Here is a 24,890-nt window from a genome sequence, read left to right as displayed (position 1 = left end):
CTCATTCCACCAAATCAATGCAAAGCATATCCTTTAACATATGGAATAATCTCAACCCTTTAAAATATGAACATGTCTATCCTCGTAGCAGATGGGTTCATCTCCTCCATTCAAACGAATCATGACTGTGTGGCATGTCCATCCACAATCAAGCCAATCTCCTTTCCCAACCCTCTTGATCTTATCCCTCTCTAGCTAACCCATCTAAGCCCTTGGATCAAGACCAAACCAATCATGGCCCTACACTCTATTCTCTTTTGCTAAACCCCAAATTGCCGTCTCCTAAGCCCTATAAATAGAACCCAACCCTAACCTTTAAAAAAAAGAAAAAGGAGAAAAAAAGGGAAAAGGCCTCCTCTCTCATAAAAATTCGCCTCTTTTACTTTCCCCTAGCCATTCGGCCGTTGTGGCCTCACCCAATAACTCAAGTCTCTTTAGCCTGGGTCCCACCTTGACCAATCCATATAGTCTAAATCAGCGGAATACTCGCCTTTTCCTCGAATTCAAGACCATCATCAACTCATTCAAGACATCCAGGAGGTTAGTATTGGCTTCATTAGGTTTTATCATCTGTTTTCCTCATCTTTTATTATTATCATGTTAATAGATAAATTGCATCTCGTGTCAGTAAATAAAATGAAGATACCAGCAGCAGCTTAAGCCTCTTTACAAATATGAATGCATGAATAATGTATAATATGCATGCATGGGAATAATTTAAAATATAAAATTTTGGATTCCAGACGTACTTCACATGCACTATACATGCATATCATGCCAACTCACACATGATCATTGTGGAACTATACTTCATATGCACTATACATGCATATCATGCCAACTCACACATGTTCATTGAGGAACCGGATATATATATACCAACATGAATGGGCTTATCTAATTCCATCCATCCAGTCATACCCGAGCCAAGTCAACCTGGGCCCACCCTATCCAACTCAACCCGATCTGCATTAACTCGGTCCAACCCGGACCCGAGTTAACCCAAACCAATCCTAATTGCCCCTTGGATTCAACCCGAGTCAATACGTGCCAACCCCGCCCCAACTCGGATCCACCCCGAGTCGACCCATGCCAATTCAGTTCAACTCGGACCTAACCCGAGCCACTCCCTAACCCGAGCCACACCCCTACACGGTTCCAACCCGAGTCACATCCCTATCCAATCCGAACCCGATCCGTACCTCAATCAAAGCGGCACTCTGACTCAACCAGCACCCCAAACAACTCAACCAAACCCAGCCACATGCCTCCATGATGTATCACATCCCATGTCACTATCCATGCTATACACCTCACCTAAGCCCACCTCAACCCGAGACAGACCCCACCTAATCTGATCTAAGGTTAACCAAAACTAACCCAACCCACCCCATCCAACCCATACCCCCAACCCGAGCCATCCCAGCCATCTGCCCCAACACCTATCCCACCTAACCCAACCTACCTTATCCCATGGCCCAACCCAATCTAATCCAATCCAATCCAACCCAATCTAACCCAATCCAACCCAACCCAATCCCACCCAACTTAGCCCAACCCAACCTAAACCAACCCATCCCACACCCAATCCAACTTGACCCAACCCCACCCGAACCCCAAAACCCGTACTCAACCCAAAGCCGCAACCCAACCCAAAGCCGCACCCCTACCAAAACCCATTCGGCCTTGACCCGGACCCCGCGGCCTCCTCGTCCTTGGCCCGACCCAAGTTGTACTCCACGCCTAACCCATCCCAAACCCAACCCGAATCTTACCCACTAAACCCAATTCAACTGACCCAATCCTAAAACCAACCCAACTCAACTTAACCCAACCCCTAACCCTTGACCCAACCTAATCCAACTCAACCAAACCCAGCCCAACCCAACCCAGTCCCAAACCCAACCCTAGTCAACCGACCCCACCCAGGTCGCATCCAACACTACCCAAGTCCAACTCACCTGACCCAACCCAACCCAATCTCACTTGACCCCACGCCCTGAACCCACGCTCAACCCCACCCAACCTAACCCCAGCCCAACCCAATCCCAAACCCAACCTAACCAAATCCAACCCAATCCAACTGACCCGACCCAACCCAACCTGATCCTAACCCACACCCATACCCAAGCCACGCCCCAGCCCAACCCGCAAACCTAACCCGAGCCAACCCAAACTCAACCCAATCCAACTAACCCAACCCAACCTGGCCCACGCCCAACCCAACCTTACCCAACCCCACACCCCAATCCCACCCAATTCAGCCCAACTTAATCCAACCCCACGCCCAACCCGGCCCAACTTGACCCAAACCCCTATCCCATTAGACTTAACCCACACCCCGCAACCCATGGCCCATCGGCCACACCACCTAGGCTCAACCCAAAACCCCTACAATTTGGCCGAACCCAACCCATCCTAATCCAACTCAAATCCGACCCAACCCGAATTCAACTCGTTCCTAAACCGCGACCCGAGCCTAACTCGCACCCAAGCCGCGCCCCATGTGCATAACCCCGAACCCCAGCAGCACTCGACCCGCAATCCAGACCCCAACCCGGATCTGTCCCTACCCAAGCCGCGCCCCGCCGCACTTGACCTGCAATCCGGACCCCAACCCGGATCTGCCCCTACCCAAGTTGCGCCCCAACCGCACCCTACCTGCAACCCGGACCCCAACCCGGATCTACCCCCACCCAAGCCGCACGCCAACCTGACCCACTTCACACCCAACCCAACCCAATCCCAAACCCAACCCAATCCCTAACCCACCCCAACCGAGCCCACCCAACCCACTCGGCAGAACCTTAGAATATATACATATATATTTTGGCCGAATCCAACTCATCCTATTTATTAGCCTCCATCCCCATCCCCATCCCCATCATGTCCCATGCCGTTTGATACATAGCCATTGGCCATCTTCTCATCTGCATAGCTCATACCCCATCATTTGCATAGCCTCTAGCCTCATCCCCACATCCACCGACCATCCTGCAATCTACCCCCACCCAAGCCGCACTCCAACCTGACCCACCTCACACCCAACCCAAATCAATCCGGTTTATCCCCAACCCACCCGGTTCAATCCAACCCAATCCGAGTCAACCCTGGTCCAACCCCAAATCGACAACCCGGGCTAACCCGTGTTCAACCCGGACCCGCATCCCGACCCCTTTGAACCCTACAAATCCAAACCTGCAACCCGACCCCGACTCCGCATTAGCCCACAAACCCCGAGCCCAACCCCACCCGGCTCACCCAACGACCCGCATCCCGACCCCGCATCAGCCCTACAAATGCAAACCGGTTCAGCCCCGACCCAACCCAAACCGGTTCAACCCAACCTAAACCGAGTCAACCCAAACCCAACCAAGTCCAACCCGGACCAAACTCTACTTAACCCAAGTTGAACCCGAACCCAACCCGAGTTGAATCGAACCCAACCCTAGTCAACCGACCACACCCAGGTCGCACCCAACACTACCCAAGTCCAACTCAAGTCAACCCGAGTTGAACCCGAACCCAACCCGAGTCAATTAACCCCACCAAGGTCGGACCCAATACTACCCAAGTCCAACCCAAGCCTTAGCTTAGGTTCTTAGGATTCCCTGCATTAGTTTTAGGGTCATGTAGTACCTGCATTTCAGGCATATAGAAATTAGCTTTCACAAGCTTTCAAATATCTCAATTAACACTCAATTCTCAGGCTCAGGCAATTACGTCTAGATACATAGGACCCATGCTAGGCATTAGGCATCTTAGCTAGGCATTTAGGACTGAAAACTCCTGGCCCGCATGAGTATAAACTGTGAACGGCCAAATCATTAGAATGCATTTAGGTTTCCCAAATAAAACTCACATTTCCCTCCTTTAGTTAAAACTTAAACAACTAAAGCAATTAAAAGTGGAAGTCTGACTTTCGTCAGGCGAGATCGATGCTGTACACTTCGTGCGGTACACCTTCCGATCTCGTAACCAGGTAACTTACCCATAATTTAAATCACAGACTAAATATACAGAGTTAATCATGGGTCCTAGATCCCTAATCTAGGTGGCGACTCTGGTCATGGCTTCTCTCGTAAATTAGGATCTTTATCCCAAATTTATGAGAAAAGTAATTATCTACAAAATCAATGAACAAAGGCGCTATCACCATTCAAAACACACACCCTCGTGGGCCTACACCCCTCCGGGATTCGGGATCCACAGTATGAGTTTCTTGGAAGAGGAGAATTAGGAATTTAAGAGTGCCAGATATGATTTGCTTGAGCGTATCCTCTTTTTAAGGAAAGCTAGAGGGGCAGGTTCTCAAGGATATGATTTATAACTTTCTTAATTTCGGTATGTATCAAGTAGTAGATTACGTTTGGAATTCTAAAAGTATGGCCTCTCTTTGGCATTTATTTCTCCAAATTAGTAGGGAAGATTATGTTTACTTTTTAATTTCAATTTTAATTACATTCAGCTTTATAGATAGTTTTTTAGAATACGTAATTGATAGTGGACCCCACAATCTTTTAAAGCGTGAATCGTTTTAAAATCCAAGTGCCACATCCCCTTAACACGGTTTTTTAATTTCGTTATTAAAGGTTACGAAAACGTGTGAAATGGTGTGCCACATCCCTTTAATGTGTTTTTTAATTTCGGAATGCAGTGGGCGTGACACGTGGCATAGCCTTAGCTTACCACATTCAGCTTTACTTATATATATATAGATAGATAGTATGATATGTATAAGTTTTTTTAAATGACAAAATATTTAGTGTTATATATAGAGAAATGTTATCAGCACTACCATATTTTGATGATCACACTCCCCACTTTATTAAAAAGTAAGGTATGGCCCCCACCATAGGATGATCCAAACCGTCCATTAGATGGGCCACAGCCTAAATAGGTTGTGCCCCAAATATCATTTACATAGGTTGATCCTAACCATCCGATCTATAGAGTTGATTCAGTCCCTCTATAGATTGATCCAAAGAACTGTACGGACCACATCATAGGTTGATCCAAACCGTCCACGTGATGGAACACAACATAAATAGGTTGTGCCCCAAAAATCATTTCCATAGGTTGATCCTAGCCCTCCAATCTATAGAGGTTTCCATAATATGTTGTTCCTCTTAAATCGGATGGTTAAGATCTCCCTATAGATTTTTTATTAACAAAGCATAAAGGAGGGGGGTAGGATTGAAATTATGTGGCTTTAATGGGTGCCCTTGTTAAAAAGTATAAAGGAGGGGGTAGCATTGAAAATATGATTGTTGATTGGGTGCCTTTGTTAAAAAAAGTCAAAAAAAGTGATGTGTAATTATATTAGAATTTTTGAGAAATTCAAATAATTCTCTTATTTTCTCTTATACTATATAGATATAGATTAGTTATTAGTAAGAGCATGCATTTGCTGCGCTCAGATTAGTTATTAGTAAGAGCATGCATTTGCTGCGCTAGAGCGCAGCTAAGCTTAGATGCGCTCGAGCACAGAAATAGGGTGGGGCCACATTTGGGGTGGGATCCAAAGCATTCATTTGATGGGCCCTTTCATGCGTAGGGTGTCCATTTGTGGGGCCAGAAAAGGACAGATTTGTGGACAAACAATATCTATTAATTTTTGGCCCCATAAATGGACACCCATTGGTGATCCAATGGAGCTATTTTTGGTAGGCCCCCCATCCATGATGGGGCCTTCCAAATGAATGCTTAGGATCACCCCCCCCCAATGGCCCCACCCCCCTCCCCCTGTTTCTGTGCTCGAGCGCATCTAACCCTAGCTGCGCTCGAGCTCAACAAACCCTTTTCTCAATTAGTAATTAGTATAGTAAGGATTCCTCCGAGGATTTGAGTGGGGGTATTCCCGTATTTTCCTCTTCATCTTCTCATATAGAAACTCAACAAGCAAAGCCCTCGAAACATATTCTCTTATCACAAAACCCTAGAAACATATTCTCTTCTCATCTATACAAAGCCCTAAAAACGCGCCATCCTACAGTTCCTATTTCCTTTTTTCAGTACCGCTATATGGATGAAGATTCATGTTCGACGCAACTGATCTACGACGATGGCATATTTAACGTTTCGGGTCTGGAGAGTTTCATGAAAACTGTCAAACTCTCTGAATGCGGACTTTCTTATGCCGTGGTTGCCATTATAGGCCCAGAGATCAGTGGTATGTGAATCTCTTGTCTATCCCCTCTCCTTCCAATCGATTCAATGTCACCTCCCTCTTCTCTGTTGTAGTTTTGTTGAACGGGCCTTGAAAAATCCTAAGGGGCCGTTTGGATACACGGATTTTAGAATCTTGGATTTCCTCAAATTTGTAGTTGGTAGACGAGGGAAGATGGACACCGACTGCTTCACTTTTCTTTAGAATCTCGGATTTTAAATAAGAAATCCAGGTTTTAGAAATCTCTCCCACATCCTGAGATTTCTAGAACCTGTTTGGTTGGTTTGGGTGAATTTTATGATGTGTGGATTGTTTACTTGGATTCCTTGCGTTAATCTTAGCATGAACTTTTTGTCAATACCACCCCACGGTTTTGAATCTTGTAATGAACGTGTGCGTCATACTTATTTTTCCTATGATTTTAAGATATCTTAAAGAAATACCACCCCACGGTTTTGAATCTTGTAATGAACGTGTGCATCATACTTTATATTTTTCCTATGATTTTAAGATATCTTAAAGAGCATTCTCATAAGTACAGCAGTAGCAGTTAATGTTGTTTCAATTATTTGCATGTTTTCACTTTAAAAATTGCTGCTATTTATTTGAGCAGGGAAGAGCACCCTATTGAACCATCTTTTTCATACCAACTTCAGGGAGATGGATGCCTTGAGTGGAAGGTACACATATATTTATTTTTCATTGTTGTTTGTCGGCATTCACTGCAATATGAGGAACATGACTGTTAAATGTTATTTTTTTCTCGTGTAGGAGCCAAACTACCAAAGGGATCTGGATAGCAAAATGTGTCGGTATTGAACCTTGCACAATTGCCATGGATTTAGAGGGCACTGCTGATACGGAAAGAGGGGAGGTGAGTCAGTTGATATTTTTTTATGAGATTTTTTTTTTTGGAAAAAGCAAACTTCTTTAATTTTATTTGCTGTTTCTTGTGGAGTTCTGGCTGTCAATGGATTTGGTGGTGTATTTCCTTTAGGAACCACAGTTTGTATTAGGCTTGTAGTATAACCATATTACTTTAATAGGGAAATCAAGACAAAGAAGTGTACCCTAGATAAACTAATGATTGTTTATGTTTCCATTTTTTTTTTGCAATTTCCATACTTGTTATAATGAACATTACTTCCAAGAGAATTAGAATTCATTTTCTGTGTTTGAAGAATTTGCTTGAATCTTGGCGCAACGGTATGGTTGCTCCATTGCGACCTGGTGGTCACGGGTTCGAGTCACGGAAACAGCCTATCTGCAAAGTAGGGGTAAGGCTGCATACATCTAGCCGACCCCAACTGAGTATACAATTTAAGTGATCTGATCACCTCACAAGTCCTTCAAAGGCCACTGAGTATACAATTTCCTCTTCATTCGAATTCACATAGAAATAGTTCCGGATAGAATGGAAGTAAATGATCTTGGGTAGGATAGAATGGAAGAAAATGATCCATGTAGACGAACCCAACTAGTGTCAGGATTAGACCTAGTCAATTTGAGCCAGGTAGATCCTTTCACCTTCTTCATGAAAATTTTCTAAAGGATTCATTAGCCGACCCCAAGTAGTTTGGGACAAAGGCTTAGTTGAGTTGAGTTGTTTTGAGTGATTTCTTTTTTGATGGAAGTGAAAATTTGTGCATTTGTAATTTTCATCTACAATGTCTTGTCCTTTTCCGTATCAGGATGTCACGGCATTTGCGAAACAGAGTGCACTCTTTGCTTTGGCAACTGCAGACATTTTACTGATAAACATGTGAGTTCTTTACTTTAGTCTTTAGCATATTTCATTTTTATCTGCTAGAAGAAACCATTCAAAAAAAAAAAATCCTGCAAGATAAAACTCTATTTTGTTGGTTATGGTAAGAGTACGTTTCAGTGATGTTTTTTATCATTAAAAATGATTCGTCTAGATGGTGTCACGATATTGGTCGGGAGCAAGCTGCAAACAAGCCTCTTCTAAGGACTATTTTTCAGGTTCTTCTTATTCATAGTTTTCTTTTCGAAATGGAAAAGCCTCTTGGCTGCAATGCTTATTTTGATGATCCGGATTTTTCTTTATGGAAGGTCTTGATGAGTTTATTCAGTCCTCACAAAACAACCTTACTATTTGTTATTCGCGACAAAACAAAGGTTTGCAATTTTAAATTGTAGATTTTGTATAAAATGCTCTCCGTGTTTTTTAAGTATTTAATATGTCACTTGTTTTCCATATAGACTCCGCTAGAGCATTTAGAGCGTATTCTAAGAGAAGATATTCAAGAGGTACCTTTTCTACATTTTCTAGGATTTTATTTTGCTTCTTTCTGCCTTACTCTTTTATTTTTCTGTATTATCATGATCCCCATCTCTGCAGATTTGGGATGCTGTTTCTAAGCCGGAAGCCCACATGGATACTCCACTTAGCGAATTTTTTATTGTGAGTTATAAGTTATTGTTAGAAAAGTGTTTATATGTTCCTCTCTGATGCACCATTGTTTGTCTTGAAGGTGGACGTAACCGCTTTGTCCAGTTATGAAGAGAAGGAAGAGCAATTTAAAGAGCAGGTAGTCCACCAAGTATAGTGGTCAATTGTCAATCCTCTAGATTTGGATTAGCTATCAGCATGGCGGGGGATTTCATATGAACTTATATATTCCATGTGTTTTATTTTAATTCATCAAGCAATAAGTGGTCTCACACCAGTGCTTTAGTTTTTGATAATGACACTCTTATGTTATGTCTTATACAGGTTGCACAGCTAAGGCGACGTCTTTTCCATTCTATTGACCAAGGACGGCTTGCTCGAGATAGAAGGGATGTTACGACTTCCGATTTTTCTTTCAGTGCCCAGCATATATGGAAAGCTATACGAGAGAATAAAGATCTTGACCTTCCTGCTCATAAGGTGCTTGGTATTTATATCCTTTTTTTATATAAAGGTGACTTTATTGATTGGAAGAAACCATACATTGGGCTGGACGGGACAAGGTGCCCCCATAGCCCTCTATAACATTCATTTGAACATAACATACAAAGAACAATCAAACTCTAAATCTCGTTGAGGAGAGTTTGGAATGCAGGAATTGCCTCTTATGGTCTATGACACTTATATCATTTGTTGTCGTTATTTAGGTAATAATTTCGACTGTTCGATGTGACGAGATTGCTGATGAAAAGCTAAGTCGTTTGACCTCCAGTGAGGTACGCAAGCATCCATTTGCTTCTTGTGTCATTTGTGGTCTGATTGCAAACTGTCTCCAAGGCTGATGAACTTTCTTGATGCACTTTTAGGATTGGTTGACTCTGAATGCAACTGTTCAATCTCGTCCAGTATCAGGCTTTGGAAAAAAAGTTAGCTTCATTTTAGATGCTTATCTATCAGAGTAAGAGAACTTCCGCTGCAGTTTTATATTGATGCTTTATTTCCCTAAGGTCCCGTTTGGATTGCATGAAGTGCTTGGGAAGAATGGATTCCTTCAAACACCTGTTGGGCCCGCATAAACAAATATCACAGATCGTGAACCTTCTGCCGTTGTGCGTCGCTACTATCGAGATTCAACTTTATCCAACCTACAAGTGGAACTGACCAAAATTTTTTATTTGCTCAATTTCCCATTTTACATGATAATGATATACCAGGTGTTATCAATTAATAGTTCTATATTTGGTGTGTTCATTTCTCTTGTATAATTGTTAAGACTGAATGTGTTAACAATTCAGTTAGGGAACTGTTATAATGATAAACCTGGTGGTCACGGGTTTGAGTCACAGAAACAGCCTCTCTGCACAACAGGGGTAAGGCTGTGTACATCTAGCCCTCCCCCAGACTCCGCAAGGGCGGGAGCCTCGTATACTGGGCCGCCCTAATTGTTAAGACTGAATGTGTTATTTGAATCAGCTGGATTTGGCAGTTTGGGAACTGTATCATTGTTTATACCTTTCGTTTTTTTTATTAGGTATGACATGGAGGCTATCTGCTTCGATGAGGATGTAAGGGCTGCTAAGCGCCGGCAACTGGAGTCGAAGGCATTACATGTGAGGCCATGTACACTTTTCTTAGTTATGTTTTAAGGCATCCTATTGTGTTGTTAAAATGTGGAACAATTTTTTCTACATTGGAATATTTTTTAGGCCTTCATTGAAATGGGAAATCTTTAAAATGCTATTTTATGACTAAATCATGCCAGAGAACTTGGAATTTCCTAATTTAGCTAGTTTAATACGATATTCGTGGAAATTTGAATTGTTTGTCACATAACACATCCTATTGTGTTTTTAACTGTGGAAGTGGAACAGTTTTTTCTACATTGAAATATTTGTTAGGCATCTATTGAAAAGCTGCAAAATGCCATATAGTCTCCTTATGGTTCCAACTTCCAACCATGATAATAATGATACTCCTCAAGAGCATCTATCCATTGTACACAAGTGGCCTCATAATCACCATAGGTGTAACTGATGTCAAAATAGGGCACATATGGTGGAGCCATAGTGCGGATCAAGGCATGTGCCAACCATCAAGGCTAAATGCAGCCAACCTTAGTTACATACAAGTTTCCGCCATTAAACTCAATTACAGTAGGTTTTCAAAAGCATAATTTCTACTGAGAGATAGTGGTTTTGCTCCTAACAGAGCAATGGACTGAATCTTTGCTGATCAGAAACTGCTTAGATTGCAAGAAAACACACTCTAATGTGTTGGCTACAACTTCTAAGGCTCCCATTCAATAGTACTTGGTTTGGCACATGGCAGTGCTACCCTCGTTTTCACCTAGATTCCAACAGATCTTATAGGTCAGCAAGCTCCTTCCTTGAAGAAATCAGATTTTGACACTGGAGTTGAGTGATTAGATCCAATGACGAATCACTCTTAACAATTAATTTTCGTGCAGAACTAGAAACTCTGCTAGTTTCTTCAAAGTGAAGCTCCAATTGATTCTAAACAATGGTCTAATTATGGTAGAAAATCGATTCTGCAAAATTTTTGAACTTCTGGCCTTGTAAATGGAAAACGAATGGTAAGCTGTGAGTAACAAGGAATACAAAGACAAACAAAGGACAAGAAACAAGTGGAAAATCGATTGAAGCAGCAAGACCACGAAATTTGAAGAAAATCAGAATAAAATTGGCAGAAAATAGGGTATGTCGAAGAACAACGTTTAAGCATACGTTGGAATTAATGGAGGATTCTGAAATTCCTTCAAATCGAGCAAGACCACGAAGTTCAAAGAAAATTACAACGAAATTGGCAGAAAATAGGGTTTGTCCAATTAATGTAGGATTCCAAAATTTCTTCGAAAGCTTGATTCAATGATGAAAAACGACCAATATGCTGTGTATTTAAAGAAAAAAAACTCTTAAAATGAAGATGCTGCAGAACAATCGAAAACGGGTGGAGAAATTGAAACTAACGAACACCACACTGAAGAATTTGGTTGAGATTTTATAAAAAGAATTAAAAAATTCCTTTGGAAACTATCTTTATTAGGAAAAAAAGCTGGATTGCAGCAAGTTTTTGTTACTTGTTAGTAGAAGCAATGGAAGGGATCTTGGGGATTGGATTGAGCAGAAAAATGGAAAAAAAACCGTGAATATGCTTTTAACCACAAATTTTTTTTTCAAAAATATCTGATTGAATAATGCAAATTGATTGAAGTTAGAGGCCAACAAGAATCTACAGGTAGAATTTTCGAATTCAAAGTGAAGATCGAAGAGAGTTTCGAAAATAGTGAAAATGATGGGGAAAATGGCAGAAATTGGGGATTTTCGATTTTTTTTGCTAAAATCTGCCAAAAATTGCATTTGCAAATGGAATTCAAAGATGGAGGATTATAACAATTCAATTAGGCTTGAAGCAAGAAACAAAATCGAATTACGAATGTTCAAAAAATGGTGGATATCGAACTAGTTTAGAAGCTCTGAATTGCAGAGAAATGAGAATTTCTTTCGGATCTGGCTCTGTTACCAAATTTGATGTCGATCTTTTGAGGATCTAATCAAGAATTACAATTTGAGTTCAAGATTCAATCAAGAACAATGAATGGATTGAAAATTTCTGCTAAAAAACAGTCTTAAAATTGTATGTTGCTGGAAATTGCAGAAAATGAGCAGAAAATGCAGAAATTTATATAAGTGCAAGAAATTCAACAAAATATGTAAGAATTGATGAAGATGGAAATTTTATTGAATCTGAAAATGAAATACAGCAAGAAATAAAACTAAGCTCAGTTGCGATCGCAAACTGAGAAGAAGTGAAAGAAGGCCTTACAAAGCCGGATTTCCCTCTATGACTCATAGCTCTCTTCCTGTAAGATAAGTAGATAATTGAGAAATTCTCCTCCTTATACAAGTTTTCTATCTTTCTAAGGTTTTCAAATGAAAAAGCCCCTAAATGAGTGGAGCCCTCTCTTACTATTAGAGGTTTTCCTCCCTTTACATTTAAATCCTCGCTATAAGGTCCGTTAAACTCTCAAATATTACAAGTGTACCCTATAGACAAATATACACTACTAAATGAAGAAGTTGCAAGTAATGCCATTTAAGGCTTATTACATTTGTGTCCCTACACTACTACTGGAGCAGGCCCCTTCAACACTTTGGCAGGGAATCGATCCTCATCACTTTTATACTGAAATCAACCCTAGTAACATATATAGTGACTTCATATTCAACTTTGTGGAAAGAGATTATGGATATCGAGCTCTTTGGGGCTGAATGTTGATCATCACTCTGACACCTACTTTTGCACGTCCTTTTACCCTTACACCAACTATTGCTACACCATTGTTGAATTGATGAAGTAACTATAAACTATAAACGTTCCTAAAAACAAAGAAAAAAGGACAAAGTGCCAAGAGCACTGCTAGGAAAATGTGATTTCATTTTGAAAAAAAAAACGGGCTTCAACCATTTGATCCAAGTCCACAAAAAGGCAAATGGAGGGAGCTCAAATCCCTATAAAAGTAATAAATACACATTTAAAAGGGTGACAAAATGAGGTGAATGCAAATCAAGACACACGCATATGATGTCAGAGAGGATGTTTGGAGAGGAGATAAGAAAGTTTGTGAAGACCCCTTTTGATAGTCTTCTAGCTTCCATGGTAAACAAATTGAGAAGGCTAACTTGTGTAATGAACACACTCCAAATTTAGTGTTCTAAGCAGTAACTCCATTAGAGAAGGATATAAATGATTTGAATAATGAACTATTGATCCTATTTTATGCTAATTTTTTTTCATTTGCAGCTTGTCCATCCAACTTATCAAGCCATGCTGGGACATATCCGCTCCAAGACTCTTGATAGTTTTAAGAACGGATTAGAACTATCGCTGAAGAAAGGTACAGGTTTTGCTGCATCTGTTCATGACTGTACTCGATCATGTATGCTTGAGTTTGACCAAGGGTGTTCAGGTACGCATTATATGATTTGTCTTGCTTGATGCCTTTTATTTGAATGATATTGTCTTTCTTAATGCCTAACATACTACTTCTTAGGCAATATTGATGTTTACGGTTAAAATATGGTGTCCAAGGTTATAATAATGTGTGTAAAATTCACAAGCTCTTGTACCACCACAAAAAAACATTTTATACTCATGTTTCTTTCTTAAAGTAAGAATCTAGGGCTGGCAATTTCACCCGAAAAAGCGGGGATCCGCCCCGCCCCGCCCCGTTTGGGGAGGGGATTCCCCGATTTGAGAGGGGAAGGGGAAGGGGAAGGGGAAGGGGAAGGGGATGGAGTTGTCCCCGCCCCGCTACGCCCCGCTACGCCCCGCTACGCCCCGCTAATCAAATAATCAATGCCATTTTTTTTTGTAAATTTTTAAGTTTTTTTTTTTTTTAAGGAAACTACTAGAAACTCTGTGGATCGGCTACAAGATTCCCCCAAACATAAACTTAGCTTGTCTTTTCCTTTTAATTAGCTTCTGAGAGCATTTTGGGAACTATAATAACCTTTTCACAGATGTTGAAATAATAAAGACAAGCTGAGACGCTGAGTGTATGCAATTATCAAAAAATCGTAGTGCCAACAGGCCCAATATCGGTGGCGAAAATAAAATAATAAATTGCATTTTTATTTTGGTTAGGGACTTAGGGAGTTAGGGTTTCCTTAATTCCTTCCCACGAAAGAAACGGCTTAAAACTGATCTGAACGATCCTAGCCCCACAATAAAAATGTACAATTTATTTGTGGGAGATGATTTTTCGCCCCCTAGTTGTGGATCAGCTAATCTCAAATCTAGCAGGCGGTGGCCAAAGGCCCAAAGTGCCAATTGCCAAACCATACCAACAGCTCGGATCACCTTGCGTGTGTGCCACGTACCACATTACTACATTAGATCACAAAAAACAACAACCCTGAACATGACTCGCTTCGGATGATCTGGATTGTTCATTTGCTAGTCCCTAATTTGGTATGGTATTGAACGGCCAAAAATCATCCCAAATTAGATGGTTCTATCATTTCCCCAGTAATTAGATTGAGATGTATCATTTCCCCACTCCCCAGTAAATCAGTAATTAGATGGTATGACTATGGTATTGAACGGCCTTCACAGAGACTGAGAGACACAACACATAGAATATCAAATGGACACTAAAATAATAGGGATAATTACATTTACACCCCCTCTAGTTTCTGACACATCCACTTCCACCCCTATAGTTTAAAATGTGACAAATACACCCCTGTAGTTTCAATTTGTTTAAGGTAGGCCCCCTCAGCTGAACTGCTGAAGGTTCGTCCAAAGATTGAAGGGTTAGGATGATCCGATGGAGCTGATTTTTTGGGCACACCCTATCTATGTCAGGGCCCATCAAATGAACGCTTTGGATCATCCAAACAATGTGGGCCCACATTATTTGGATGATTTTTTGGTAGTGTTTGGATTCGGGTATGGGCCCACATTATTTGGATGATCCAAAGCGTTCATTTGATAGGTCCTGACATAGATAGGGTGTGCCCAAAAAACCAGCTCCATCGGATCATCCTAACCCTTCAAGACTTCATACACTTGATCTGTCTAACAATTTCTTCACTGGCGAAATTCCCTCTTCTTTAAGCCACCTGAAAAGCCTTGACTACTTGTAAGTACCTTGTTGATGAAGAGAAAAGTGCTTCTGAAGTTCGATTGTTTTAGTTCTTGAACAGAAACCCATAAAGAAAAATATATCAATTTTTTGAACCATTGAATTATTTCAAGTTCTTTGACTTCTTTCTCTGAATTGACAAGTAAAAACATAGATGATTTTGTATTTGCAATTGTGTTCTTGGCCTGATTCTGACATTGGATATTTGATTTGAAAGTTGAAACATCAGGAGGCTTAACAATAACAGTCTTTCAGGAGAATTCCCTTTGTTTCCGAAGGATGCGGGGCGGGGCGGGGAGGGGAGGGGATTTTGTCCCCGAAGGATGTGGGGAGGGGAAGGGGAAGGGGATTAGATATTCCCCGCGGGGAGGGGAGGGGGATTCCCCACCATCCCCGCAAAGGGGAAGGGGAAGGGGAGGGGGAAAATTCCCCGCAGAGGGGAAGGGTTAGGGGACCCCAACATCCGGCCCCGACCCGCCCCGTTGCCAGCCCTATAAGAATCTAGCTTCTTCTTCTTTTTTGTTGTTCTTTTTATATGAAAGGGTATATCCCCAACCCAATTTTCAAGGTGGGACTAAGGCTTCTTTGTTGTTGATCGTTCCGAGTTCTAACAAGAGACAACGTATGAACCTGGCTTCTCACTAGTAATCCTTGCCTACAGTAGCCCTTTCTCCCTAGCCCTACTCTTTCTATACACTTCTTGTTCTCTTCTAGTGAGATATGTTACATGCTTCATGTTGACTTTCAATGCAGCTTCTCACACGTTTCCTCTTTACTTTCTTTAGAACTTTTCGCTTCCTGCATTTTCCATTTTGTAAAACCCCTCGCTTCTCGCACTCACTTCCTACTCTAGCAAGGGCTGCGCAAAAAACCGGCCTGATAAACCGAACCGAACCGGGCCTCTCTGTTCGGTTCTGTTCAATTTATCTAGGCATTGGTTCGGTCACTTTCTTCCTTTTTTCTTCTTATTAGAGGGCGTTTTTGCCATTTTGGGTAGTCTGGGGTAATTCTGTCATTGTAGTATAAACTTATTTAATCCAAACCGTACCCCCCATCGGTTCGGGTACGGTTTGGATTTTCTCCAAGCCGATGGGATCGGTTCGGTTCAAAAAACCTCCCTAAACCCGAACCGTGTGCAGCTCTATGTGGGAAACCAAGTTATATGGAATCTGTGGACTCAACTTGGGACTATCATTTGATCAAGATTTCTATCTGCAGCTTTCTTGGTTAGGGAGGAAAATAACTGGTGGCATCTGACATGTAACCATCTATGTTTTACCCCCATAGGTATACTTTGTTCTCTATCCACATTTACTTCATTCCAATAGCGTTGAGGTCTTCAAGGGAAATTTTTGGGGTGTAATGGATAATTAATTTTCTGATTCAGCCATGTATCATGTATTTCTCTTTGCCCAAATCTCGAAACTGAAGGATACACAGAGGGAAAATTGCTTGTGAGACATTATTGCAAGTTAATTGTAAAATGCTCGCTCCAAATTTCATTTCATGTCCATTCTTTATTGTTGTTTAACATTCCTAATCTAGACATTTTCCATTTATTAGTTTTCTTTTGTATGCCTGCCAACATTAAATGAGTAGACCACCGGCATTTAATGAGTTATTACCTCCAGATGTGGCCATACGTCAGTCTGACTGGGATGCCTCCAAAGCCCGTGACAAGCTTCGTCGTGATATTAAAGCACATGCAGCATCTGTCCGCAGTGCGAAGTTGTCTGAATTAGTGGCTTATTATGAGGTGCTACACTTAGCCTTAGTTTCATGTAACCATGGTTTTAAATTTCGGCCGAAATCCGAAATTTCGGATTTTCGGATTTCCCAAATTTCAGCCAAAATTTTGAAAAATTGATTTTTTTTTATATATAGTATTATTCCATGCCGACCCCAACAAGTTTGGGACAAAGGCTTTGTTGAGTTGAGTTGAGTTGAGTTGAGTATGGTATTATTCTAAAGTTTTGGCTGAAATTATCAAAAAATTTGGGAATTAATAAAATAATGCTTTTTTTATTACCGGATTTCGGCTGAAGCCGATACTGAAATTTAAATCTATGCATGTAACATTTATGTTTCAAAAAAAATTTGCTATGTTTTCTTTAACTATTTCCATCTGGGTCAGGATCAGGATGAAAATAATAATTGAAGAATAAGTTGTTTTATTTGTTTAATATGTGTCAGGCTGAAAAGAATAACATTTATGTGTTTTATATGTGTTTTGTATATATACATATAAAACACATCATATTCGCATACTTGTTTTGGTAATATATGGCAATTTTGTATATACTAACAACTCGAGGTTATCTTATTGTCCTACAGAAACAACTCACGGAAGTACTTGCTGAACCTGTTGAGTCCCTATTTGATGTTCCTGGACAAGATACTTGGGGATCCATAAGAAAACTTCTTGACGATGCGACGGGGGTTGCTGTATCAGAATTTTCGACTGCCCTTGCAGGTTTTGAATTGGACCAACCAACTTTTGGCAATATGGTGAGAACTCTTGGTGACCGTGCAAAAAATGTGGTAGAAAAAATGTCAAGAGAAGCAGCCAGGTCCCCTCTGATTCGTCTGAAGCATAGGTAGCACTTGTGTTCCCCTGGTGTTGTTTGTTTCCCTAGTTTTTTCTTTTTACTGAAAGCTTGATTTCACATTTGAATTATTTTCAGGTTTTCAAAAGTGTTTCTCCATGACAATGATTCAGTGCCAAGGGTCTGGGTTGATGGCTATAAAGACATCCGAGCAATCGAAAAGGATGCCCGCATTGCAGTATGTTGAAAATTGAGAATAAACCTTGTCCAGTGTTTCTCGAAAATCTCCTTTTCTGTATGAAACATGGGTTTTTGCTAAGTTCCTACCTCTGTGTTGCAGGCCCTTAGACTTCTGTCTGTAATGGCTGCCATACGTTTGGATGGGGAACCAGATGAAATTGAGAATGTACTCCTGTCTTCCCTTACAGATGTAACCGTTGCTTCTGCTCCTGCAGATGCACTTGCTTCTAGGACATGGGAAGGGGTATTGTAGATGATGCTTTCTTTCTTTATTATGTTAGAAGATGTATCCAGCTCTGATTTTGTTGTTTGTCGACCAGGTTTCTCCAGAAAATACACTGATTTCGCCTGTAAAATGTAAATCTTTGTGGATGAGGCTCCTAACAGACACTGAGTTTATGGTCACCCACGCTATATCTGCACAGGTACCTTCTACTACTATACATTTTGTTTCTCCTTCTTATCTCCCTCCCAGTCCTTATGGATTTTACTTGTTTCATGACTTTATCACAATGACATGTAATAAATTACATTGGGTTCTAGAGATTTCTTTTCCAACTTTTATATTACTTAACTTTTGATGATGCATGGAATTCATTATACTGCTTGCATAATCTTCAGTTGCTATTTGTCTAATTATTGTATGAAAGCTGTTTTGGAGCAGCTGATTTGTTCACTTTTTTTCCTTTTTGAGCAATGACCAATAAAATAAAAGCCCAAAGGCAAAAGAAGAGACTGAGTAGGTCTCTAAAAACAAACCAAGTGACACAAAAGCAAACAAGCAAGACAAAAGCAAGAAAAGCAACATTGAAATGAAAATTAGATTCACACTGACATCTTCGGCTTTGCATCACAATTACTTGCGGGCTATTCGGCGGATGGTATTATCGAAAATTGGGATATGGTACTGTCTGGTACGGTCTGCTAAGAGAAAGTGATAGCTAGGTGAAAATCCCCTTCAAGGAACACAAAGAATGAGGAGGAAAAATCAGAGACAAGGGGACTGGTTTTGCTCCTCTTGTGCTTATTACAATTTCAAGTGAAGGCCAAGATGTCGATGGTGCCCTCAGAGGAAGAAGACGTCACCACCTGCAGTCCACCGTCCGGTGGCTTTGGGTAAGGATGGAAATAGAAAACATGCTCAGGGATGGAGACAGGGGGATTGGTCCTTTTTGTCTTGTAACTATTCCAACTTCAAACGACGGAATAAGTGTCGCTGCTGCCACCTGGATTGTAGACACTTGCTTTCAAATCCTACCGCCACCACCTTAGGGGATGGGAGCTTGATAGATCAGGACTCTGATCCTTGGCCAGACTCGGGGTTAATCTCTTCTTCAAATGCAGGAAATGGATATCCATCGCTGATCGCTATGCATTTCTGGTAAAGAGGTAGAAATAAGATTGGAATCCTTAAAGGTTTGCTTGGTGGGAAGATGAAATGAATCGTTTGGATCCCTTCAAGATCTATGGGAGTGGGCCAAAAAGTTCTAGAATTCTCCATCTCTCGCTTGCCCGTGTCTACTGTCCAATGAGGAAATCCTCTTTATCTTTGATTCCGAAGAAATGGCCTCTAGAATTCTGGATTTGGGAATCCAGAATTGGGGAGAACCTCTATCCTCACTCTCCCCTTGGTCGCCGGACTATGTTCAGGGATCTGAGACATTATGGGTTAACTTTCATGGTATCCCACCACATGTGTGGGCCTCCTCGACAGTCGAAGCATTGGGTAATCTCTTTGGGCGGGTTTTGGAAACAAAAATGGAGGGCCTTCATAATCAATGCATGTCTTTTGTATCAGCTAAAATTTATGCTCCTCGCTGGAAACTTCCCCCCTTATTGAAACTCTGGATTTCCAAGCGCTGTTACTTGGTTGGAGTTTCCATTCAGGGTTCCAGAGATACCTGTTTGAATCTCGGAGATGGTCAGAAAGTTTCCTCGTTGACAAACCCACAGGAAAATAGGGAGTCGGTGCGCTCTCTGGAAAACCAGGCTAGGCGGCCAACTGGTATTTTGAAACCACCTCATCAGATTTCAAATTTCAAATCTTCTAGGGTTAGATTTGGAAAGGTGCTAGGCTCGCTTCCCGACGCTGGGTTGAAAGGACAGTTGAGTCTCCTTTCAAGGGTGTGAGATCAGGAACTGGTCGTGGTTCGGAACACCTGTCAAGGGGGCAATCCAGCTATATCCAAGATGAACCAGGTTTTTGAAAATAATGATTGTTAATTAGAAAAGGGTGGGCCCTCAGACGTGGCATGCTCAGCATAAGAGGTTTTAACTTGTTTTTTCGGTTGATTTTGGTGCCTTATGCGCAACTATCGAGAAGAGAAAGAGAAATAGAAAAATGAATGAAAACAGGAAGAGGAGGAATTTGGAAGTCTATCAAGATTTGTCATATTGCGAGACTAGTAGGATTTGATGATAGAGGAAGTTAATAAGTTCTTTGTGTTTAGGCGATTATGGTTGTTTTCTTTTCATTGGCAAAGGGGATTGCACGTTGAGAACGTGAGTTACATTCCTAATTATGGCAGGAACAGATTATGCGCTCTAGGAAAATAATGATGAAGCTGGGAAGCGCCACTTCGACGCATTTAATGTGGTCCTGGTTATGTATTTACCTTGTGCTAATATGTAGATTTCGCTTTCTATCTCTCTCTTCTTCTTTGGGCATGAGACTTTGATTTTCAATGGAAGACCAGAGAATATCAGCTTTTCCTCTTCTTAGCTCCCCCTCTTTATGCCGGGGTAAAAAGAGGAACTGGCCGTAGATTTGCGTGAACTAGAAACTGCCCTGAAAGTTCTGAAGAGGTTGGATTATAGGGAGGAATTTGCATCTAATCACTTTCCAACACAAAAGGAAATTGACCTGGACGTCTCTAAGCAGCTGTGGAAATCTCTAAAAGGAGAAGCCAACAACTCAGCGGAAACAATTTTTAGACTGACTAATAAATGGTCCATTAAGGAATCCCACTCCCCTTTGCATAAGCACCCCTTTTTCATCAAAAAGTTGGAAGAGGAACGGGCTACTAGGCACCTCCGTTGGAAGAGGATCAGAAAAAAGGAATTCAGAAATTAGAGGGCATGATCTCTAGGAAAAAAGCATCAGAAGAGCACGTTCCTACGGATGAGGAACTTTTTAATCTGAATCTGGATGAGGAGTTATATGTATCTGAGATGGTGGGTCTTATTTTGGAACTAAAGAAGTCCTCAGCCTAGATTTTCCTTCTGAGTTTCCTTAGTGAGAACGCTGCTTTAGATACTTTTTGAGGAGGGCATATTGGTTTTAGTAATATGGACTTTTGGGTTTGGATGTTATTCATTACGCTTGATAATTGGAAGTCTTTTGGAAAATCCTATAACCTTGGGTGTAGGCTTGCTTTTGATGCAATTATCTCTGGTATTAGGGGTTTTTGACCAGGAGGTCTAAGGCATGCAGCCGGTAGAAGATGAACGGTCACTGGGGTATTGTCCAGAACCTGGATTTGATTATATTTGAAAAAACACCAGCATAGTTGGATAGGAAATACGGTGGAATAGTGGATAGGAAGGTTGTATTTCACTTTTTTGGTTTGTATTTAACTGGTCATGGGTATGCCCATGCAAGATATGTTAATATCTTGTAGGCAGGTTGGGACTTCTGGTCCCGAATGCTTTCAAAAATATTAATGGAAATTGTCAATTTTCAAAAAAAAAATCCCCTTCAAGGAACATACTCAAACTCAATGTTGACTGTTGCTTCCTTGGCAACCCAAGCATAGCCGGTATTGGTGGCGTATTCAGGGATTTCTTGGGTAACATCATCTACTCTTTTGCTGGTCCGATTGGCCACACTGATTCTTCTGAGGCCATGGTCCCATGCTCTTCATCGGTTATTTGTCATCTTCATTAACTAGTTGGAGGGGAATTTGGATGTGGAAAGCAACGTCCAATACTATGTTATGGGCCAAGGGGATTAGCGAGCGACAGACTGTGGAGATTATCCAAATTCATTGATGAGATTAGAACTTTTTGTTTGGAAAGGGTACCGTGGAGATTAGCCAAATTCATTGATGAGATTAAAACTCTATATTTGGAATGGGTGCTCTTTTTTGCTTATTCCTAGAAGTGCTAATGATTTGGTCGATTATCTTGCCAAGTTGGGTGCTTCTAGAAACTCATTGTTCTTGGTGTGTTCTTTGCATCTTGATCTGCACTTATAATATTTCTTATTTAATTAATATTTAATCAATGTTATCTTTCGGTTCTAATAGAGACCCATTGTTTTGGGAGCATTCTTTGCCTCTCAATGTGCATTTGTAATGTATCTTATTTAATCAATGCAATATTTTTCAAAAAAAGTCCGAGCATCCAACGGTCGTTAAAACCTATGCAAGGAGAACCAAAGCAGGGGTTGTATCTGACCTAGAAATGGACCAAAAGCATGCACCAAAGAAGAGCGGAGTTGGGACTATTCACATAACAAATTCTGACACAGAGTAGCGCCATCATCCTATTTAAATGATTCTTTTATAAGATTTTAAGTTATAGAGTTATTAGGTAATTTTTTTAAGTTCCACTTAAGCCACTTGAGTGAATTAGAATAAAGGAGGGCCTGCTCCACTCCCAGGCCACTATTCAGTATTCTTAACATTGTTCACGAGACTATTCATGACATCGTTGGCACTATTCATATGAATTCCATGCTTGCATAATTTCTTGATGTGTTCGTATGTCTTTTCTTGTTATTTTGATTATGTAGAGAATGTTTCCCTTTGTAAGTTTTGCATTATTTCAGAACATTCGTATCTGATAATGCCACATACTATTTGTTTTGTTCAGGAAGAACGCAGGCGTGATAACATACATTTACTCGCTTGTTGGGGGATTCCATTAATAGCTGTCCTAGGGGCTAAGGGGGTTATGCGTATATTGAAGTAACTACTAAGGTAATCACCAATAACCAACTTGCCTAGCATTTTATTTCATTTCAGTTTGGTCCTTGAGTTTGCTTACAGTGTTTTTATGTTTTGTTTCTGTCTGCTCACTCTTTATTTTTTATTTTTTGCGTTTTCATATCTTTCCTTCATTTTATAGGATTTCCACCGAAACGTTCCGTTTCCGTTTCCGTGACGACCAAAACCAAAACCAAAACCAAAACCGAAACCGAAACCGAAATTTAAAACCTTGCTCCTAACAGGTGATCAGGATACTATAATCAATGGAAACTGACTTATTTCATAGAAAATGAACAGAGTACCCCTATTTTATGAAAAAAATGAGCAAAAAACTTTATTCTCTATGAGGGGGGTGGCCGTTAAAAGACGAGGGTATTTTGGTTACTTTCTATAAGATAGGGTTATTTTGGTTATTTTATTAGGCGGGGGCATTTTATTTTCTAATGGGATAAGTGCATTTTGTTCATTTTAAGAGATAGGGGTATTAGAATTAGTTTCTATAAATAGGGCATTTTGGTCACTTTTGAAAAGATAGGGGTGCTTTGGTCATTTAACTATGAAATAGATGTGCTCTAAGATTTTTTTCTTTGTTTTAGGATTTTTTAAGTATTTTCTTATTTTTTGTTTTTCTCAAATATTTTCTTATTGTTCCCAATGTATATATATATATTAAGTAAAGCTGAATGTGGCACACGTGTATCCACAGAATTTCAGACCCTTTTTTTTGTGCCGATTCATTTCCGCTTTAGGCATTTATTTCCATCACATGTGTGGGCTTAACTTCCAATAACCAACTTTAGGCTTTGACACCAATTAGAAGTTTTCATCACGTGTATTTTGGTTAATTCATGTTGTGATTATATGTATATTTGATTTATACATCTGTATCGGACCCTTTTTTATATTTCCACTCATTTTTAGTATTTTTATCCTATTTTGATTTTTCTAAATTCATCTGCAGGAGAAGATAAACAAAGAGATGGCTTCGTAGATATGATCGTCTGTGCATCTGAAATTAGGACTCGTCAAGGAATACTAAATACCCCATAGCGAGCTATCACAGTGATATCCTTTCAAAATTCTAATGCCAATATAAACATAGCTTTGGAAAATTGCATCAGTCCTTTGGAAGGAAAGCTAAAATTGTTTCAGATGGAGTTGTCCAGAGGCTTTTCTATGATGAGTCTCACACTTCGACTGAGTTTCTATGCACTGAGGAGTAAATCTCTACAAGATTTACTATAGGTTCCAAATATCCATTGGGAAAAAGCTATTCTGATGTAAATAATTCGTAGGTTCCATACATACATCCATTGGGGAGAGCTATTCTGATGCAAATAATTCAGGTATGAGGCAAAATATTCAAAATACGACAGGTACCAAACATGTATTTCCAGAAATTCCAAATCTTATAAAAATTTCTCTTTATTTCTTTTGTTTTGCGGAAGTATTATTTCTTGACAAAAGTCATAAAACACAAAACTATCCTTTGAGATACCTTCCTTTGTCAATCAATCCGCTTCCATATTAGCCGACCTTTTAACATGAGAATAAGAGATTACCAAACTCCCCACATTCTTTTGAATTTCATCAAACTAGTAGGCAAATCTCTAAGGGATAGGAAGACTACCCTTAAGCCATTTGATTACATTGAAAGAATCCCCTTCAATTGAGACTATGTTGAGAAGATTGGGGTCAATTAACGTATCCCCTGGTGCATGGGAGGATCTAGGGGGAGGTCAACGGGGGAAATTGCCCCCCTAAAATTCCAAAATTTTCCAAATGGATATGTTAGTTACTGTTTTTTTCTTAAAGTTGCCCCCTTAAAATTGGGGATTATTTTCAAGTCGATAGGTTTATATGCAATTTTTTGTAAAGTTGCCTCCCTAAAATAAGGTATTTCTTCCTTGACACGGTTACCTCT

General features: G+C 40.5%; 1 protein-coding gene across 3 annotated transcripts; it reads left to right on the top strand.

The window, feature by feature from the left end:
* Positions 1 to 336: 336 nt before the first annotated feature.
* On the top strand, positions 337 to 24,398 carry LOC143859940 (protein ROOT HAIR DEFECTIVE 3 homolog 2-like). 3 transcript variants are annotated; one of them, XM_077370410.1, is made up of 22 exons: positions 337 to 540; positions 6,783 to 6,849; positions 6,941 to 7,043; positions 7,861 to 7,931; positions 8,089 to 8,152; positions 8,243 to 8,308; positions 8,393 to 8,440; positions 8,532 to 8,594; positions 8,665 to 8,721; positions 8,907 to 9,062; positions 9,290 to 9,358; positions 9,449 to 9,540; positions 10,114 to 10,192; positions 13,404 to 13,569; positions 16,468 to 16,536; positions 16,881 to 17,005; positions 17,584 to 17,846; positions 17,934 to 18,033; positions 18,136 to 18,279; positions 18,356 to 18,460; positions 22,851 to 22,957; positions 23,928 to 24,398. In XM_077370410.1, the coding sequence occupies exons 2-21, from the start codon at positions 6,830 to 6,832 to the stop codon at positions 22,947 to 22,949; spliced, it is 1,959 nt and encodes a 652-aa protein (XP_077226525.1). In that variant the 5' UTR covers positions 337 to 540; positions 6,783 to 6,829; the 3' UTR covers positions 22,950 to 22,957; positions 23,928 to 24,398. The 3 variants fall into 3 exon arrangements, with proteins under 3 accessions (XP_077226525.1, XP_077226523.1, XP_077226524.1); XM_077370408.1 differs by lacking the exon at positions 337 to 540 and adding an exon at positions 5,898 to 6,172; XM_077370409.1 differs by lacking the exons at positions 337 to 540; positions 16,468 to 16,536 and adding an exon at positions 5,898 to 6,172.
* Positions 24,399 to 24,890: the final 492 nt, after the last annotated feature.

Source organism: Tasmannia lanceolata, unplaced genomic scaffold, assembly GCF_043159265.1.
Source record: "Tasmannia lanceolata isolate RefF3 unplaced genomic scaffold, GAP_Taslan_0.1 ptg000037l, whole genome shotgun sequence".
NCBI classification, from domain to species: domain Eukaryota; kingdom Viridiplantae; phylum Streptophyta; class Magnoliopsida; order Canellales; family Winteraceae; genus Tasmannia; species Tasmannia lanceolata.
The sequence above is the reverse complement of the archived record's forward strand: the minus strand, read 5'-3'. Positions and strand labels throughout refer to the sequence as shown.